This window comes from Jatropha curcas, chromosome 10 (genome assembly GCF_041381405.1).
Source record: "Jatropha curcas cultivar XTBG-Jc1 chromosome 10, XTBG_Jcur_1.0, whole genome shotgun sequence".
NCBI lineage: Eukaryota > Viridiplantae > Streptophyta > Magnoliopsida > Malpighiales > Euphorbiaceae > Jatropha > Jatropha curcas.
This window is the reverse complement of record NC_143160.1, coordinates 4,411,867-4,431,624: the sequence shown is the minus strand read 5'-3', so window position 1 is coordinate 4,431,624 and position 19,758 is coordinate 4,411,867. Positions and strand designations below refer to the sequence as shown.

The 19,758-nt window shown below is 37.0% G+C and overlaps 4 protein-coding genes across 5 annotated transcripts; 2 read left to right on the top strand and 2 right to left on the bottom strand.

Annotated features, from left to right (window-relative positions):
• The first annotated feature begins 2,229 nt into the window (after positions 1-2,229).
• Positions 2,230-5,526, top strand: LOC105640250 (C2H2-like zinc finger protein). 2 transcript variants are annotated; one of them, XM_012224520.4, is made up of 10 exons: positions 2,230-2,648; positions 2,916-2,941; positions 3,106-3,187; positions 3,267-3,476; positions 3,653-3,775; positions 3,847-3,904; positions 4,058-4,131; positions 4,528-4,616; positions 4,697-4,773; positions 5,137-5,526. In XM_012224520.4, the coding sequence occupies exons 1-9, from the start codon at positions 2,577-2,579 to the stop codon at positions 4,764-4,766; spliced, it is 804 nt and encodes a 267-aa protein (XP_012079910.1). In that variant the 5' UTR covers positions 2,230-2,576; the 3' UTR covers positions 4,767-4,773; positions 5,137-5,526. The 2 variants fall into 2 exon arrangements, with proteins under 2 accessions (XP_012079910.1, XP_012079909.1); XM_012224519.4 differs by having other exon boundaries at positions 2,241-2,648; positions 5,148-5,526.
• LOC105640249 (Radical SAM superfamily protein) lies at positions 5,418-7,751 on the bottom strand. The gene is made up of 2 exons (XM_012224517.4): positions 6,670-7,751; positions 5,418-6,580 (listed from the first exon to the last, which is right to left on the bottom strand). The coding sequence occupies exons 1-2, from the start codon at positions 7,434-7,436 to the stop codon at positions 5,953-5,955; spliced, it is 1,395 nt and encodes a 464-aa protein (XP_012079907.1). The 5' UTR covers positions 7,437-7,751; the 3' UTR covers positions 5,418-5,952.
• A 148-nt stretch (positions 7,752-7,899) lies between these two features.
• On the bottom strand, positions 7,900-12,962 carry ELO3 (radical SAM domain-containing protein / GCN5-related N-acetyltransferase (GNAT) family protein). Its single transcript, XM_012224516.4, has 9 exons — positions 12,423-12,962; positions 11,364-11,433; positions 11,094-11,266; positions 10,188-10,362; positions 9,710-9,876; positions 9,058-9,277; positions 8,857-8,961; positions 8,476-8,628; positions 7,900-8,218 (listed from the first exon to the last, which is right to left on the bottom strand). The coding sequence occupies exons 1-9, from the start codon at positions 12,890-12,892 to the stop codon at positions 8,060-8,062; spliced, it is 1,692 nt and encodes a 563-aa protein (XP_012079906.1). The 5' UTR covers positions 12,893-12,962; the 3' UTR covers positions 7,900-8,059.
• A 124-nt stretch (positions 12,963-13,086) lies between these two features.
• Positions 13,087-19,330, top strand: EMB2423 (telomere length regulation TEL2 family protein). The gene is made up of 12 exons (XM_012224515.4): positions 13,087-13,424; positions 13,520-13,651; positions 13,781-13,952; positions 14,677-14,862; positions 15,149-15,309; positions 15,811-16,084; positions 16,186-16,400; positions 16,634-16,732; positions 16,817-17,325; positions 17,607-18,376; positions 18,590-18,788; positions 18,924-19,330. The coding sequence occupies exons 1-12, from the start codon at positions 13,256-13,258 to the stop codon at positions 19,089-19,091; spliced, it is 3,054 nt and encodes a 1,017-aa protein (XP_012079905.1). The 5' UTR covers positions 13,087-13,255; the 3' UTR covers positions 19,092-19,330.
• The last annotated feature ends 428 nt before the right edge of the window (positions 19,331-19,758 follow it).

Below are 19,758 nucleotides of genomic sequence, written 5' to 3'. Positions count from 1 at the left end.
CAAAATGGCGTCAATGTCATCTTCAGGAGAGAGTTTCTTCGTCTCCCTAAGAGCTCTCTTCTCCTCGGCTTTCGCAGTTTTCTCTTTGCCTTTTCCCGGTTTCTTCGTTTTCTTTCCCATTTCTCTTTTCTTCTTTCCTTAAACTAAGCCAAATAACCGTACCCTTTCTAGGTACAGAGTGGTGGCGCAGTAAAAAGGAACCAAACTCTGAAACTGTGGGTACTTTTCAGGTTCCAAAACTAAGGGCCAGGCGCAATCGAGTGCTAGAAAATAAGAATAAAAACACTAACAAGTGTGGATAGCTTTCTCCAATAAAATTGGATATAAACATATAGCAACAACACAACAGCAAAACAAGAATCCATTATAAAACATGACAAGAAATGAATTGGGTTGGAGAACCAAAAAAATCAAAAGCAAAACAAGCAAAATATTGAGAGACATTTAAACAATCCTATACAAAAGTGAAATATTGCATAATTATAGATCATTTATAACGTTATATTCCATTAAAGGAATCACTTAACTTGCAAGGCTCACCTTCTTCAAATCGTCCAATCATGTGCCTGATGCAAGTATACAACTTCTTAATTTACACTCAACAAGTGGGTGGGAGGTATCTTCGGTTGGTTGATTTTGGTTGCTAATAGTTAAGCTAACCTAGATTGCAATGCCATATTTGTTATTTTACTTTATTTTTCTTCTAAACTTCAGTTTATGGAAGCTTATAGCCTTGTACTATCAATTTTCTTCTTTTCTTGGTGGCGCAAGATGGAATTAGATGTAAATGTGGAGTAAGAAGTACAGAGAAATAGGACAAAGGCAAAGTACATTTTTATTTTTATTTTTTTTTTGAATATAGGAAGCAAACAAAGAAACAGAACATTAAGCAACAAAGAGCATAGGGCAGCTCACCCACTGATATCATGAAGATGAAATGAAGAAATGCCATTCGGAGGCGTTTCAAAGTAATGAACCCCCAAAGGAAGCTGACTTCCATAATGAGCTAACCAATCCGCACTGTGATTACTTTCCCTGTAAACATGATGAACCTCAAGACACCACTGCCTCCTTGACATTTTTATTTTAACAGTATGCTAATACTTAAAAAATTACAATTCCAACTGGCATTTCTCATTTCTGGCTTAGTGGAAAGCGAGGTTTGGCAATGACATGCAGATGAACAGTTCTGTGCACTGATATACCAAAAGCTTCTGTGTTATCTATATCAGCGGCTTTTACTTTTGCAGGAAGTTCCCAATCAGAGCTATGAAGTAGTTGAGCTAAAGCAAGCTCAACCACTGCTGATCCAAATGAAATGCCTGGGCAGATTCTTCTACCAGCTCCAAATGGTAACAACTCATGATCCTGCCCCTTATAATCTATACTGCTATCCATAAATCTTTGTGGTTCAAAAAAATTTCTGCATTTTCCCATATTTCTTGATCTCGTCCGATCGCCCATACATTCACATAAATCCTTGTTCTAGCCGGAATATCATACCCATCTATCACAACATCTTCTACTGATTCTCTTGGCACTAAAACTGGGCTGGAGGATGTAATCGGAAAACCTCTTTAATAACAGCTTTCATATATATATATATATATATATATATATATATATATATATATATATATATATATATATATATAAATAGTACATATATATAATAGTACATCATAATATATAAAAATAATTATATTTTTTTTATAGGGATATTAATTATTTAATCCCTAAGGTATGATGAAAATATTTAAGCAGTCTCTTTTTTTTTATGAATACCCAAGGCAACCTTGACGTTTGCCTCCGTCACTCTAAATAGTCTCTCTGTTTTTTTCATTAAACAGTGGCAAAAATAAAAAAAGGTGAGAGAAAATATAGAGAAGTAACAAAATTACCCTTCTTTTCTTTTTTTTTTTTTTTTTCAATGGAAAATCCTTCAGCTGTGGATATTTGGTAATTTACTTCGGCAGTATTGCAATTGGAATAACCAATTAAAAAATTCCTAATCAAGAGGAAGTAATTGCTCCAAAACCGCTATATTTTTTAACTAATTTCTCTTTGTTGGCTAATAGCAAGAAAATTCAAGTTAAAGAAGATCACTTGAACAGTACAATACCGAGAAGGTCAAGTCCATTTGTGAACAAACGACAATGGAACAACTGTCACCTAGAGATCAGGATTAGTTGTTGTTTTTGCAAATTGGGGGAATGTGGCTTGGCTCACCTGGCTGTGGCTGGTGAATTTTCATCACCTGTTTATAGGGAACCGTGAATAACAGTTTTTTAATAGCCGGATGCACATGCGATTCGAGCTGTGTATCAGCGCCCTTTAAACCCTCCACGAGTGCCAATTCGGCTTTCGGCCCGAATGGTCATCAGAAACTCGTAAAGTTCTAGCCCAAATTCAAATAAGATGGTCCATTAAGTGTTCTAGTTTCAGGACACACGGCATCCTTGGTTCGAACAAGCAAAACGCCGATCATAAAACTAGGACTAGGATATGAAATCACTGGTGGCCAAACAGGCCGAAGCATTTAGCAGAAAACGTCGTTCTCTCTACTGGACAGAGAGATGAAGAAAGCCACAGCAACAACTCTACTTCTTTTATTGATTTCAAATTTCCTGCAGCAAACGTTATCTAAGGTATTGAATCATAATTTCTATTTTTGTTCGACTTCTCTTTGTTTTGATCTAAATCATTCGGTGAGATTGGTCTGATCAAGCAACGATTTCATTTAATTTGAAAGACAATTTTTAAAAATTGCGTTTGATTCCTTGAGATTCTTGTTTCTTGAGCTAATTTTGTTTGATTACGTAATAACTTTTTTGCTTGAGCTCTATTTTGTTTCCTTTATTGGTACTAGAATCAAAATGCATTAGCTTACGCTAGAATTTATTGATTTGTGCCAGGAATTTGGAGAACACGCAGATGAAAGGTTAAGTTTTTGATTCAATTATATATATATTCTTTTTATCTTTCTTGCGTTGCTTTATTGGTGATTTTATAAACAATATTGATGCTCTTCTTGTATTTGGTGAATAGTTTTATTCAATTTTCTTTTGGATTGATGTTTCTCAATCTCATCATTGTTTTGTTTAGAACTATTAAGCAAGAAAACCATGCACATGAAGTACATTGCTCCAGAGAAAGAAGCAGGGCTGCCTGGCAAGTTATAGATGAGGTGAAGAGAAATTGCAATTTTCTGAAAAAATGCCGTGTGATATAAACTTCGATGATATTTTATGTTTGTATTTGTACAGTATTTGATGCCATTTGTGGAACGGGAAAAGTACCAGATTTCACGGAAGTGTAGACTTCATCCCGACAATGATCTGTTCAGGGACCAAGAGCAGCATAAGGTTCACCTAGACATAACTGAGTGGAAGTGTGGATATTGTAAAAAGAGCTTTCGCGCTGAGAAATACCTTGATCAGCATTTTGACAGCAGGCATTACAATCTTTTGAATGTTGTATGTGGATTCTGGACCCGCATTCTGTTATGAGCATTACTCATATCTTATGGTTGATGCTTTTTGGATACACCGATTTTTTTTTCCCTCTTTTTTGTTTGGTGGGGAAGGTGAAAGAAATTGATTTGAGACCTTTACTTTATGACAAAAAGACTGTTTCTTTTTAATGATTTCAGAGTGATGGCAAGTGCTTGGCTGATTTGTGTGGGGCATTGCATTGTGATTTTGTGATAAATTCCAAATCACCAAAAACAAAATGCAATCCAGCAGCTGTTGCAAAGAATCGCCACCTTTGTGAGGTCATTGCTGACTGCCATATTTGTTGCATTCTTGGTTACAATCACCTGCACTAATAATCTTTCCTGCACAGAGTCTTGCAGATAACTGCTTTCCTATTAATCAGGGTCCTTCAGCCAGCCGTTTGCATGGTAGTTTTTCAAATCAATGAGATAAATTTCTTTTCTTTTTTACTTTTGTGACGGTCTGATGTTATCATACTGACTGAATTCTTTCATTTGTTTAAAAAGGCGTATTTGTTGTATGCACTAATTTCTTACTTCTGTTGACATTCTTATTTGTAGAATTGTTTTTGCGCCAATTCTGTGATGCTCACACTTGTTCAGGAAAAAGAAAATATTTTCCAAAAGGTGGCCAGGTAATGCTTTACCCCAGGTGCAGGAGTTGCATAAGAGATCAAATATTCAGTAGAGAAAACTTTAGAGTAATATTGTGATTATAAAGCTTGTAGAGGGATTTGCTCGACTTTCCATCTATAAAACTTGTTAAGAAAATGTTTAACAGAGCCTAAAAAATTTTCATGACCTTTAGAGCTCAAAGATATAGTACCAGGTTGAGTGAACTCACTAACAGTAACTTGCAAATTTCTCTTTAAATGCTCAAAGTTTCAAAATTTCCTGGCTTTTGTGTTCTTTATTTGTTCTAATAGACCATTAAAATAATTCTAAATTGTCTGTTTCTTATCGTATTTTTGCCATTTGCTTTAGATGCTCAATGCTTTACATTTGTTTCTTCATCTTTTCAATTTGTGCAGAAGCAAACGAGTGTGTTCTACCTGGCTATTTCAATACTGACTTTGATGTTGCTGCCTCTTTTCTATCTTATTGTTTATTTGTATCAAAGGTACTATTTCTAGTTTTTTAAAATTTGAAACTGACCTAGTTTAGGGGAGCATTTTCACGAGTTTTTTTGTTTGCATGCAGAGAAATGAGGCGGGGAACCCAAGAGCTGAGGCGAATACCCAAAGTTGGCCAGAAGACAAAACCATCGTGATTCAGAGGTAAATCTTTTGTATGTCTTGTTTGAGAAACTTCCTTATCTGATTACCAAAGTTGAAAAGAATTTTAATAACTAAAACAGTGGACTCATGTAATGGTATCATGATCCTGAACTTTTGGTTGGAACTGTGAATACTGGATTTCAAGCTAGTGGTTCAAACTTCAAACAGCCTTCATAGAGGCTTTTTTTCTAGCAATCTTATAATATTTCAATATTTTCTGATATATCTATTTTGGATTAATGCAACTTTTGATTTCCATTCATGGAAATAAGGAGGCTGTAAATTCATGTTTCTGTCAGCTAATGCCTCAATCGGAGGAAGTAGATTTATACAAGGTATTAATGGAAATTTAGCAAAGTTTAGTCTTCTTGCAGGCATATTCATAGGTGTCCACCCCCAGACCATCAAAAATCATGTGCATTAACGGAGGGCTCGGTTAAAGGTCTCAGTTGATGATTTCCAATCACCTTGTATTGGCGTTGTATTATCTCTAGACTCCAGTGAAATAGCGTCCAGCTTCTTTTTCAGTCCTTGAGATGGGAAAATGTGAAGATACTCCTATACATTTTTGTAATAGCCTTAGCTTTTACTTTTTACATTTCAGATTGATGCTACACTGGGATTCAAGGGGGAATAGAAATGTCTTTCCAAATCGATGTAATTTTAATTTTAACAGTTGACATTTCACATTAGTTGCAATTATCTTGATACATGCTTCAATTTTCAGTCTTTTACAATCATCTTGAAAATCTAGTCTAATTCCCTCTTGTTGCTTATTCAATACTGTGTCCTGAAATCTAACATAAAAAGCACCTTGTTCTGCAGTGACTATAAGGTAGTCTGCTCTTTCTTGTTTGCTAAACAAGGCCACCCAGAAATCAGTAATGAAGATGAGTATGTTAGCAAATCATCTTCAACCTCACAATTTGCTGATTCACTTTCACTGGTAAATTCTCCAATAAGGCCTTCTCGTGAAGAACCTGGGAACCTGTGAACGAATATTATGCATTTAAATACTTTAAAAAACCAGTAATTCTGGCATAGTGAAATTAACACCTTGTTTCTCAGTGACAGTAAGATAATCTGCTTTGTGTTGTAGCAAAGAATGAATGGAGCCAATTATGTTAAGAACTCATCTCCAACCTCTAAGACCATCTGCCTGGTTCAATCCCATATGTTCTATGGAGCTATGACCCTAAATGCAAGGGATATCAATTCATTTGATAACAGAAAACCATCTGGATCGCTGAGCCGGATACAACCTAGTCGACTTGCAATATCTTCTTCATGCGTAAACAACGTGTTCAATTCATCTGCAGTCAATTCCCTTCTCTCCTCATCTAAGCAAACCACATGTCCACTCTCTATGTAAGGTTTATAGACCTTGCAGAGAGAATAAACAAGGGAGCCACCGAATTCATTTGCAAAAAACCTCAAATCAAGGCCTCTTGCAGTTCTAAGCGAAAGCATCACAATATCCATGACCATGTCCTTGGCATCAATATGGTTATTCCCACAGCAATCCACTTCTCCAGTCTCCAAATTCTGCACATAACCCATGTACTCTTTCATCTTTCTTGGCCTCGAAAACCTTAGTCCATTAATATAACTAGCGGAGCCAAGGCCAAAACCATAGAAAGGCTTGTTCTTCCAGTAAGTAAAATTGTGCTTGCATTCAAATCCATCCTTGGAATAACTACTAATTTCATAATGGCTGTAACCAGCATCAGAAAGTATCCGCGAAGCCATTCTATAAAAATCAGCAGATTGCGTTTCTGATGGCAGGGGAAACTCTCCTGGTGAATACCTGCAGACACACCGAATATGAATCGCAAAAACATCACTACGAAGGCAACAGCCAACATTTTCATCAATGGGTTTTATAACTAGACTTACAAGATTCCAAATTTTGTGTCTTTTTCAACTTGCAAATCATATACAGAGACATGCTTAGGCTGTGCTTGGATTGTATGTCTCAAGCTCTCCTCCCACATTTGTGGAGTCTGGTGAGGAAGAGAAGAAATAAGATCAATGCTCCAATTCTGAACCCCACATGATCCAATAATCTCAATTGCTTCGTAAACCTCCTTAATTCCATGTGCTCTCCCACAAGATTTCAGCAACTCCTCTTGAAAAGCCTGCACTCCCAATGACACTCTATTCACGCCCAGCCCCATCAACTCCTCCATTTTACCAGCATCAAAGGTCCCAGGATCCATTTCCATGGATATCTCAGCATCTTCACAGAGCCCAAACTTCCTTTTCAACGTATCCAAAATGGAGGAAACGAGACCTGGAGACACCAAAGAAGGCGTGCCACCACCAAAAAAGACAGTTTGAAGAGGTGGGTGGGAATCGAATTCTGGTTTTGTTGAGACTATTTCTCGTAGAAGCAATTCTATATAGTTGGAGATCCGAGGGTCGGCGTCAGTTGGGTTAGCAGAGCCAAGAGCAACGATCGGAAAGTCACAGTAATGGCAGCGTTTGCGACAGAAAGGGAGGTGGACGTAAGCTGAAGTAGGAGCGGTTGAGGAATTTTGTTGAATAGGTGGTGTGCTTTGCGTGAATGCGTTGGCGGCCGTTGTAAAACGTGGAAACTTTTGAAGTGCACTGAGTTTGGCAGGGAAGGTTGAGAAAATGGGAGTGAAGGTTGATTTCAGCATCACTCTATTACGATTCAAACTCGATTGAAAGAGGATTCAACTATTAAATTAAAGCTTCAAGAGTTTCAAATAAAAGTTTTCAAGGTCCCGTGTGAGCAAGATGCCGCGTGCTTATATAATTTTTCTCAATGAACGCACAAAAAATTTGTAGAGGAAAAAAATTGAAACTTGAGAAGTTTAACATGCGACCTTACCTGTTCCCAACTTTTGACTTCCTGGGAATTGTTTAGGACCATTTTAAACGGTGTCCTTGTACATATTAGATTTCCAGTAAATAGGTAATACAGAGATTCCAGTAACCCAAAAAACTGGCAGAAATCTGATATAGCAAGCAAACATTTTAATTCCTGATTAGTTATTAAATAACTGGAAAATGAAAATTTTCACACTAGTCTGGCCAGGTGTGACTTTCTTAATAACTTGGAACCGAGACGACAATTTTAAGCTACATTAAGTAGAGTGGTTGAATAAACAAACTTCATCTTTTTTTCCCCTTTCAGATAACAGATAAACTGAAAATATACAAACATATGATTTAAGTGAAAATGCTAAAATTCTCTACTAACACTGAGGAATAAATTACAAAATTTTGTTTACGTCACAACATCAGGAGCTGTCTAAAATTAAGCAAGACATTTAACCATGTAGGGGCCTTCAAGCTCATAGCCCAATTTCCTATAATAATGACGCGTTCCGACACCAGAAATGACTGCTATTTTAGTTGATCTATGCTCACTGCGAGCAATCCGCTCTGCTTCTTCCATTAACAATGTACCATAACCCTGCCGCGATAAATAAGAATAAGAAAGGGAAGAAAATATGTAAATTTTGAATGAAAATGAAGATCGTTTCAATAACACATGAAATTAGATGCAGGCTTGGTCCCATGTTCAAAGTTCAAACATTTATCATGACACTTAAACAGCATCCTAACAACCGGATCGCATTGACTACTGAGGCAGAACAATTCCCACCTCATTCCGGTCCAAGAATAAGGGAAAAATAGGAGACTAATCTTTAAAAAGTATTCGTATGTTACCTGATGTTGCAACTTGTCTGCCTCACGCCCATGAACAGGAACAGCAGTTCCATAAACATGGAGCTCACGAACAATAGAGCATTTCTGCATGAGCTCTGGGCAAGTAACATTGCGACCACACTTTCGCAATCGCAACAAGCCAACAAGGATGTCCTGCAACCAAACAGAATTTTCTAGTCCATGTTATGTTCAGCAAGCAAAAGCTTCTGGAATAAGCTGCAATCAAGAAGCAACTACAAGTCTAGGAAACATGAGGTTAAATTTTTTTTTTTTTTCCAGCAGTCCACATGTGATTACTAATAAACAACGTCAGAGGACTTGCAAATATCCCTTCCACCAACAAACACACATTCATGCACGCAGGAAAGGTGTCCTACATACCTGCCGCGTATCCTCATATGACAGAAATGTTTCCCAACCTTCATTTGCTGTATAATCACGGCGAACAAGCTCAACTTCTTCTGGCCTAATTTTGTGATGAATGTCCTATGTTTATTACAGAAGCATCTGTCAGAATCTCAACTTGTTCCAAGTACTAGTAACAACACCTGATAAAATGTCGCAATAACTCCTTTTGCTTACCTGGATTCCAGCCTCACGTGTGCGGACATCACGACATTTCAAGCCCAAGTCATCCATTCGTGCTAAAGCTAGCTCCCTAAGATTTCCTTTTTCAACCCCAGATGTGACCAAAGGCATAGGAATATCCCGCTGAACTCTATAAACACGTGTCCAAGGGGGTACCATGGCTAGGATCCGTGCAACAATATCTACAAGTTGCTCAGGTGGGTAATTTCTATATCTGCAAGATGAGTCAATATAATTAATGCTTTCACACTGTATTACACCACATCCATCTTCAAAACCAGAGACCAGCTTTTCCAAATAAACATGCAATAGCAAAGCATTAATAATTGATCACATATTCACATATGTCCCTGCGTTTGCAAAATCGATAAAATTTACTTTTGGCCATGAAAAATGAGATAATTAGCAAGATCTCACTCGTGAGAAACAATGAGGATGACAAAAAGATGCATAGAAGTGTATGCCTGGCAATATAGATTATCATTACCTATCATAAAACAAGGGAAAAATAGCTAAACAAAATTCCAACTAAGCCCATATTGAACCTAGGTCCAACATAGTTGCCTTGATATTTAATTTTGCATTTTGCGTCACAGAGAGAATGAATAAGGCAGAAAGAAGATTAAGCAATAAATAGGAATAATACCTGCCAGTTTTCCAGAGCTCATAAAGCCCAGTTCCACGAATTACAAGTGTAGGATAAATTTTAAGCCCATCTGCTCTAAATGAAGGACTCTCAAAGAACTCCCGGAAACTTTCCAAGTCCCTCTCAACACCAACATTTGGCAGATCAGGCATCATATGAGCAACGACCTACAGCAAAGCAATAAAAATAGAGATTAAACAACCCACAGGAAACATTAAATAATGATCAACAGGAACAGGAAAGCATAAAACAACTAGAACACTAATCTGAAGTACTTCAACCACCTTTTATGAAAAGTATCATTATAGGAGTAATATATGACGATACAAGCAGGTTCATCATTGAAAAACCAGCAAATTCTATAAGTGAAAAAGTGAACATTTGGAAAACCCCATTTAGGGTGAAATCAAATGAGGTGCATGCCATGGTTTTATTCCCACTTTCATTAAGTTTAACTATGTAGGTTTGCATATAATACCTTGAAACCAGCATCTTTTGCCAAACAAAAACAATCAGCCACAGCTGCTACTGTGTGTCCTCTATTAGTATCACGGGCAACGTCCTCATATGTGCTTTGAACTCCAATCTCCAATCGTGTACAACCATAAGAAAGCATTTGACGCAAATGAGGTCCAAGACAATAATCTGGCCTCCTGTAAAGTAAAAGAAGTTAGCATAAACTTATTCCAACAATGGAAAGATGCATTGCAGGCCTGTAAATAAAACCAAATACTCCCTCCGTCCCATTTTGTTTGCATGGTTTGACAAAACACGCATATTAATAATTTAATCAACAAAAGTTATTTTGCCGTTTTTACCCTTAACTCATTGAGATATTAATAAAAGTCATTTATTTAATGAACAATCATAAAGGTTATTATGGGAAAAATAATTGTTTACACATCTAAATTTAGAAACCTTGCAAACATTTTGAGACATCCAAAAAAGGAATAACAAACAAACAAAATGGGTCGGGGGGAAGTATTTTTTTTAACCATAAATACAGGGCAAGACATGCTCTATGTTCCGACAATAGTAACAATATAACTGATGATACTTTATACAACCTGTAGTTTTGTGCAATACAATTATGAGTCACCAATTGCAATTTTCCAGAATAAGCCATATACCCACCCACTTACATCACACAAATCATCATGTGCTTATATGAACTAAGAATGATGAAATGCAGCCAAAAAAAAAAAGGGAAAAAATTAGGCTTCTCTCTCTCAGAATATCACCTAGAGTATTTCCAATGAAAAAAAAAATATAACTCTAAGCACTATTAGTCATAGAATTAGAAAAATAAATATACATCTCATACAATTCAAACAATAACTAAAAGCTTTTCCTTTTTGAGGGGATGATTTATACAATAACTTACGTTTCAATTGTCATGCCAATACATTTTGTTGCACCATGCTCAGAGTAGGCAACTGCCTCTTCAACATTGGCAGAAGTATGTCCTGACAAGGCATCATGAAGGTTCCTTATAAAATAATCACGGTAATCTGCTGGCAATGACATGAAAGTACCACCCATCAATATGAACTCCACCTGAAAATACACACACATGAAACCAGGTGAAGATGGTGCATATATGTTAATGCATTCACTTTGGACAACTAAAGTAAAAGTGGATAATAAACAAAACCTTATCTACACTGTGACCCAATCGCTTAAGTTGATCAATCCGGCTTCTAGCCTGAACATATGGGTTATATCTGGAACCAAAAAGCAAGCATGTCATCAACTCAATGATTATCAGAGTAAACACCAAAATCAAGAAAACATCAGCAATTTACTTCCAAAATAAAAAACTGAAAGCAACCGCAAGCAAAAATTATTCAGAAATAAGACAAGTCGAACCTTTATGATTGGTTAGAAAAGATATTTATGAGTAAACAGATTGAGTATTCCATCAATGTTTACGACAGAGTCATCATTACATATATAATAGAGCATCAGCTTATTGTACACAGATGATGAAGTCAAAATCTATTACTTTTTTCAGATAATTGCACTGACACCGAAGTAAATATATACATAAAACAAGAAAATTGAAGGAAACAAAGCTATAAAAGTTCAAAAAAACTGGAAAAGCTAACAATGAAATTCACTCGATTATTGCCTGAGATATTTCCCAAGCAACTTAGCATTGCACTTCTAAATCTTAAAAAGTACATACTCTATCCATTAGACAAAATTTATGTAAGAAAACATGCATGATAGATGAATGGATGAAAACATGCAGCAAGGAACTAAAACAAAAATCTGCAAGGTTGAACAGAACCGCAAAAATGCAATGACAAGCTAGGAACTACTAAAATCACCAGATAACACAGTTCACAGTCTCCGCTAGTTTATGTGAAAATGTAAATGTATTGACTACAAAGAACAGGAATTTTCGAAATTTTTGAAGCATTATATTCATTTATAGTTTTGGTTTGCGTATATGCAAGTAGCATTACAACCTATCAGAAAGTTAAACCAAATACTGCAACCCATTATACAATATGAAGATTAAAAAATGTAATTGACTATAATTATTTGAATACTAATATAGTTCATAACGGGCAAGCATATCACTATTTATACATATACGATAATTAACGCTTGAGCTGCCCCGAATTTGAACTCCTAAATAAATCAAATTCAATTTAATTATCCTTTTATGCTAACTTAACACTTGATTTACTACTAGACAACCTACCTGGCTCGAATTGCGCGCATGCTAGTAGGTTCATAACCAGTATAGGACTGTGTACTATACTCAAAATCTGAGTCCGGTCCACCAGGACAATAAACGCAAATATTTCCAGTTGTCGCAATATGGGGGCACCGGTGCGGCTTCGACATAACGGCCACGACCGCTATTCCGGAAGCGGTGCGGACTGGTTTGGCACGGAGCTTGGGAAGTAGCGAGTCGCGGTCAGACTCCGGCAAAGCAGCGATCATTTCCACTAGCTTTGGGGCTCGTGCAAGGCCATATTTGCGGCAGGCGGCGGATTTGATAGCGTTGAGGTCCACTGTTTGGTTCTTTCGCGAAAGTTCGACCATTGAGTTGACGATTTCTGCTATGGCTCGAACTCGGGCTTCCTCTTCCGTAAGACCATGAGCTTGAAACCCGCCGCGCCCCGGTCGCGGCACCTTTCCGGGCTGCGAAATCGCTGCAGTTGCCATATGAGAGAGAGAGAGAGAGAGAGAGAGACCTCAAAAGTTCCCACGCGAAGTACAAAAGCGAAAGGTAAAGAGAGTAGGGGTGGTAACGCTGTAGTTATACGTCGTCGTTTCGCTAATTCAAAGTCATATACATACAAGTACGCAGCGTTGTATCCTACTGGATTATGCATCATCTAAACGATGTCGTCAATTTCCTCGTCTTGGCTGGTGATCTGACTCGACCATCTCACCGCTCAAATCCTTGGTTCTGCACGTATAACCAATTTCAACAGTCTTTTGAGTTTCTAAAACTGGCGAGACCATTGATATTTTGGGCTCTAAAAGCAAATCTTTTAGTAGGATAAAGCAGATTGGTAGCAGAAGATGGAAGAAGATGCAAAGAGAAGGAGAAGAGAGATAGACAAAAGAATACTGAACAAGGTAGGAGAAGTAATCTCAGCAATAAACACTGCCAAACACGTCGACCAAGTTATTTGCGCTCTTCATTCTCTTGCTGTTCTTCTCTTCCCTATAGATTCCTCTCTAGTCGTAGGTATGTTTCACCCTTTAATTTTTTTTTTTAAAATTATCAAATTCATTTAAGTTAATTGGATACTGATTGTATTTATCTGTTTATTTGATTTGCAGGTTGTCTTGATGAGAGTTACAGAGACCAAATCCTCAGCGCTAAGGTCCCCTCTGCTGAAGAGATTGGCGAATGGTGGCAAGCATTCTACAGAGGAGTTGCATTTCCAACACTATCTCGAGTTCTATTGCTTGGTAATTCTGTTTATAGATGCAATGTGCATTGCAAGTCAAGCTTACGTTCACTGCTATATTGGTGTCTAATGTATCTCTTGATCGACTGCTTGTTATCATTGTTGCTAATATAAATTGCTTTTTGTGCAGATATTGCTTCCAATTGGTTAGCTTGTTTTCCTTTCTCAGCAAAAAAACATGTATACGATGCTTTCTTTGTTCATGGACTTTCCACGGAAGTTGTTCAGGTTTTAGTTCCTTGCTTACAGCCAAATGGAAATGATACTCTTGATGTTCATGCTGTCCAATCAAATTCTGAAAGGTATTGTTACTAGTCATCCAGGACATCTTCTATATGATACTTTTAGTTCAATTTGTATAATTGATCTAATTGAAGATTTGGACTTTTAAAGGAGAAGAAAAGGAAAAATTAAACGCAACCTTAGAAAGTGTGTTTAAGATTTAGTTAAACCTTCTTAATTTCAATTTTCATTTTGTAAAAAGCTCTCGTCAACATTCATGAATTTACAGTTTTTGGAATGAATCCTTGTGAAGTTCATTTCATTTGCAAATGAATTTCATTAAAAGAAATCGTTTCTAAGTGAATGTTCATATTTGGATTAACCACAAAATTCATTTTAAATATATAGCTTTAATAACTGTACTTAGGCTTTTGTAGTTTGCTTTCCTTTTACATTTAGAATCATTTGCAGATTCTATTGGTTGTGCTAAAATTTGGTCCAAGCATAAGCAATTCTATAGAATTAAAAATGGGGAATTCCAAATGATTTGTCATTTATACCAAACATGAAAATTTGGATTCTAATAGAACTTTATGGAATTCATTTATACCAAAGAAGCTCTTAATTTTCATTTTCAAATCTTCTACATTTGTTGAAAGAACAAATAAGAGGCATTGCAGTAGCATTTTGATCAGTATAATTCTACCACTATTTTCAGCTAGCTTAGGTTGCATTAGAGAAAACTTATGATCCATCTGTTGGCATATTTTTTGACTTCAGAGAAAACTTATTACTTTCTGACAGGTTACTTCTCCTTTGCTTGATTGAAAATGATGGAGCAGCACTAATTGCCAGAGAATTCGGCAGTGTGCACCAATATGTGAATTTGACAAACACACAACTCCAGTCTGTTGTATCGAGGGTGGCACAGATTGTTACATCTATTCCTGACAAGGCACGACCAAAAGCCCCAACTTCACTCTCATCACAGTATCCTTATTCTCTAATCTTTTATGCTGGTTATTTTGTGAGTTTTGGAACACCGACTCCTAGTAAACCTGACTAGGACCCCAATCAAATATCAAAACGCAAGGTTCTTCCATATGCTGCATATAAGAACATATGATGAATATGTCTGTATGTGTTTCCACAGCTTAATGTTGTTTTTCTTAACTTTTTTGCATGTCGTATCATTTGCTCGTATAAAGGGATTTCGCAATCTATGCTGTTTATACATAAATTTAATATATTAGTTTTCCCTTTACAAGAGTTATAGTTTGTTCTTCAAGCAGATTACTATTCAACTCCTGCATGAAGTGCAAGATAGGTTCAGGAATCTACAAGATAGGGGATCCATCTTCAACAAGAGTGACTGGGATGGTATAATGCTATTTGTTGGGGAAACATTTTCTCGCATATGCCGTCGTGGTTCTTCAGGTAATTTAATTATTTCAAGCAAAGTAATTGAAATTAATATTTGAGCTACATGTAATGCATGTTGCCCTTACTAAGGAAATCATCCTTCCTGATTAAGTTATCTTTTAGCTTATATGAGCAAAAAGCAAATGCATGCTGCATTGTACTACTGGTTGAAAATTTTGGTTGCCATTTTCCAATTTTCTGAAACACCTTGTTTAATCATTTCTTCATGATTTATGATAACAAATAAAAAGATACAGGCTCTGTTATGGTCACATGGTTTTCTTGCTTCAGCTTCCAAGATCAACCTGATTAAAAAAATCCAATCCTGTAAGATTATATTTGTTTGTGTCACTTCTTAACAAATACTTGTGTATAAGATTCCTAATAAAAATACATTTGGAACTATTTGGGAATATCCTCCAGAAAATCTGTTTCTCAACAGGCCACTCTTTTAGTTGTTGCTCATAAAATGTCATTAGAATTTATTTGGAAACTTTCTATTTTACATGCCTGCAGATGTGCTTTCGGGTGAAGTAATTCCTCAGGTTCTTAGATATGTTCAATGGTGCTTGTCAAGCTGTGATCCAGTAACAGAAGAAGTGTTTGAGACAAATCCCAGATCTCAATTTTGGTTAAGGATGATGGAAGCAGTTAAAGATCCCTATGCTGTCGAAAGAATGTCTGAACAGCTTTTGCACCAGATGGCAACGGAAAATGCAACTGATATTGAAGCTTACTGGACTCTTTGGATACTGTTTAATCGAATTTTGAAAAATCAGCCACCTGTCAAGTCAGCAAATATGCATACCCTTTTATGTCCTTTTCAATTACATGACATTGCAGCGAGACTTCGACGATAAATTTCAATTGCTTTTTCATTCTTTTCTGCAGGTCTATGTTTGTTGATAAATTTATACTTTGGAAAGTATTTCCTATTTGTTGCCTACGATGGATTGTTCAATTTGCTGTGCTTGAATGTCCACCTGTTGCTATTTCTCTTATTAGAGGTCGTGAAGCCAATGTTCTCTTAGATACAGTGCAACGTCTGGTAGCAGTATGGTCTAAAACGGAGTTTGTGCAATCAGCCCCAATAGAGCAGCAAGCTTGTATCCTTTCTTCACTCTTTGACTCTTCTGGTTGAAATTCATGATATTGTTGGAACTTGATTCTAACAGAGAGTTGTAAGATCTCAGGAGTAGTCTTGTTTTACATAAAGGGAAACACCTATTTCACCATCATCTTGATCCCAGCCTATTCTGGATGTCTTAGGCCATGCAATTAGTTTTCTATTAACTGTTACTTGTTTGCAGATTCTGTTGCCCCTTAATCTGGTATACAGATGTGACTGCTGCTGTAGGTCTTTGCATGGAGCAGATGTCTAAAGAGGATCTAGATAAGTCTAAGGATGTGATGCACTCAATTCTTCAAGGAGTTAGCTGTAGATCCTTGTTCTTCACTGTTTGTTGAGTATTTATGAACCTTTCATATTTTTTCTCTTATTCCGGGTATTTGTTGCTGACAGGTAGGCTAGAGAGCCCTATTCATTTAGTTCGGAAAATGGCCAGTAATGTTGCTTTAGTGTTCTCTAAAGTGGTTGACCCCAAAAATCCTCTGTATCTTGATGATAGCTGCATTGAGGAGACTATTGACTGGGACTTTGGATTGACTAAACCCAAGATGAAGACTTTGCCTACCTCAAAGGAAAGTGATAAAGCAAAAACATTGAGCATCTCTGAGCCAGAGAAAGACTTAAAGTATTCAAGAAATAATGGAATGTGCAAAAACAAGAAATCATCACAGTTTAAGTTTGTTGATCCAGATGAGATTGTTGATCCAGCTACTCTAAATTATGGAGTAGTATCTGGTGAAGATGAGGATGATGCTGATGATGCAAGTGAGAATTCTGATTCTGCCAGTGATTCGTCCTTACAGCCATATGACTTAACAGATGATGATGCAGATCTGAAAAAAAAGTTTACACAGTTGGTTGATGTGGTAGGAGCCCTACGGAAATCTGATGATGCTGATGGGGTGAGTTAGTATAGATCATTGATCAATTATTTCATCAAAGGTTGTCTTTAGATACATTTCATGCAAATTATAATTTCAATTTGGCTCAAAATCTGACTTCGAATGGCTTGTAAGCTTTATTAACATTTAGGAAACGATTGGAACCCCTCAGTGCATTTTTAGATTCAGCGCATATTTGCCTTGAGGGAAGTTAATTCTTTTGAGGCTCTTAATTATTTTCCTGAAGAATGGCAAAAGAAGCTTTCGTTTGCATGTTTATTGATTCATAGTTCACATTGCAGGTTGAGAGGGCTCTTGATGTTGCTGAAAAGCTTGTGCGAGCATCCCCTGATGAACTTACACACATAGCCGGTGATCTTGCTAGAACCCTTGTACAAGTTCGTTGCTCTGAGTTGGCTGTTGAAGGCGAAGAAGAATCAGCTGAAGAAAAGAGGCAAAGAGCATTGGTTGCCTTGCTTGTCACATGTCCTTTGCAATCTGTGGATGCTCTTAACAAACTGTTATATTCCCCAAATGTTGACACCAGCCAACGCATAATGATTATTGATGTAATGACTGAAGCTGCACAGGAGCTTGCTGATTCTAAGACTATGAAACCTAAACAACAATCAAGGGTCCTTATATCAACAATATCGGAGAATCAACCCTGGTTCTTGCCTAGTAGCTCAGGACCTCCAGGTGCTGGTTTGTGGAAAGAGGTATCAGAGACAGGAACTTTATTAAACTACTCTAATCGTTATGAGAGAGAACTTCCAACTAAAGATAGTCAAAACAGAAGAGGAAAAACTCATCGTTGGAGCCTCAGATCTGCAAATATACAGGAAAGCCAGTTGGAGTGGACCCATAACAAGTTTCCTGTTTATGCAGCAGCATTTATGCTTCCTGCCATGCAGGGTTTTGATAAGAAAAGACATGGTGTTGACTTGCTTGGTAGAGATTTTATTGTCCTGGGGAAACTCATCTTCATGCTCGGTGTTTGTATGAGATCTGCTTCCATGCATCCAGAAGCAAATGATTTGGCTCCCCATCTTCTAGATATGTTGAGATCCAGGTAAATGATTAAACTTTCATGTGAAATTTTTGTTACAAAGAAGAATAGAAGGGTAGTTTTTTTTGGTATACATCCCCCAAAAGGTTCGGTGCGTGCTTTCTGGTTTGTGCTAGTGAAAATAACAGTTACACCTTTGCGTCCATATAACACATGCTTAGCAGTTGGGTAAAATCATAAGTTATGCATAACTTGAAAAGGTACCAACTTTTGCAGGGAGATATGTCATCATAAAGAAGCATATGTCAGAAGAGCCGTCCTTTTTGCAGCTTCTTGTATATTGGTGTCACTTCATCCATCCTATGTTGCATCAGCCTTAACAGAAGGAAACCTTCAAGTTTCTAATGGGCTTGAATGGATTCGCACGTTGGCCTTAAACATAGCGGAGACTGATGTCGATAAAGAGTGCTATATGGTAAGCAGGGAACTCCAAGTCTCTATTCTCAGACTCTCCTGATCTATGTTATTCTGTATTCCTAGTTAGTTGATTGATAGTTTCTATAGAACTGTTGTTTGAAAGATATTTTAAAGTTGTGCTTTCATGTCGTAGATGGCTATGTCATGCCTCAAACTTCATGCTGAGATGGCCCTTCAAGCTTCCAGGGCACTAGAAGCTGCAGAAAGTTCATTGAAGGCAAAGAATATTGGTTTTCCTTCGAGTTTGTCCAAGGGGACAATCAGAATCCCCTACTCAAATTCGGAATACTGGATGAATTGATCTCTGTCGTTTTGTGCAGTTTCTAGGTTGTTTATAATATACAAGTTCTTGCAAGTTACAATTTATTTTTGGTACCGGGTACGCTATTATCAATTATATGCCAGTTTATATATGTAAAAGAATTGCAGCTCTTCTTTGCAACCAGCCACCAAAACTCACAATTGTACATCGGAGATGGGTTACTTCATGGACTGTGATTGAACGTTTGAGCCTCTTTAATTAATAACTATAATCCCAAATTGAGATGTAGCAATTTAATGAAAACTCCATTCACTATATACATGGTGCCGTAGCATGCAAACATTCTGCCTACTGATTTAAACTCTGAAAATTTGAAAATTTTCTGATAATAAATTAATTAAGGATACTGGAGGCATCCAGGAAAATATAAGAAAATGAACTAAGGGGATGATCCGTTGCCGTTTTCTTTGCCAATACCTGACGACCGCCTGATGTTAACGTTGCATTCCACCGTTGTCGTTTCCTTTTTATTCGATACTCCGTATCGGTCACGTACGCACGTCCTTATCAAAACATTCGTATGGTCTTGACTTTACCGTCAATACGATTGATGATTTGATGTCGTTTAATAAAAAACGAAGAAAAATCAGGAAATATCCAATACGTTGTGTCGATCGTGTGTGCTTGCCGTTATCAAATCACTGAA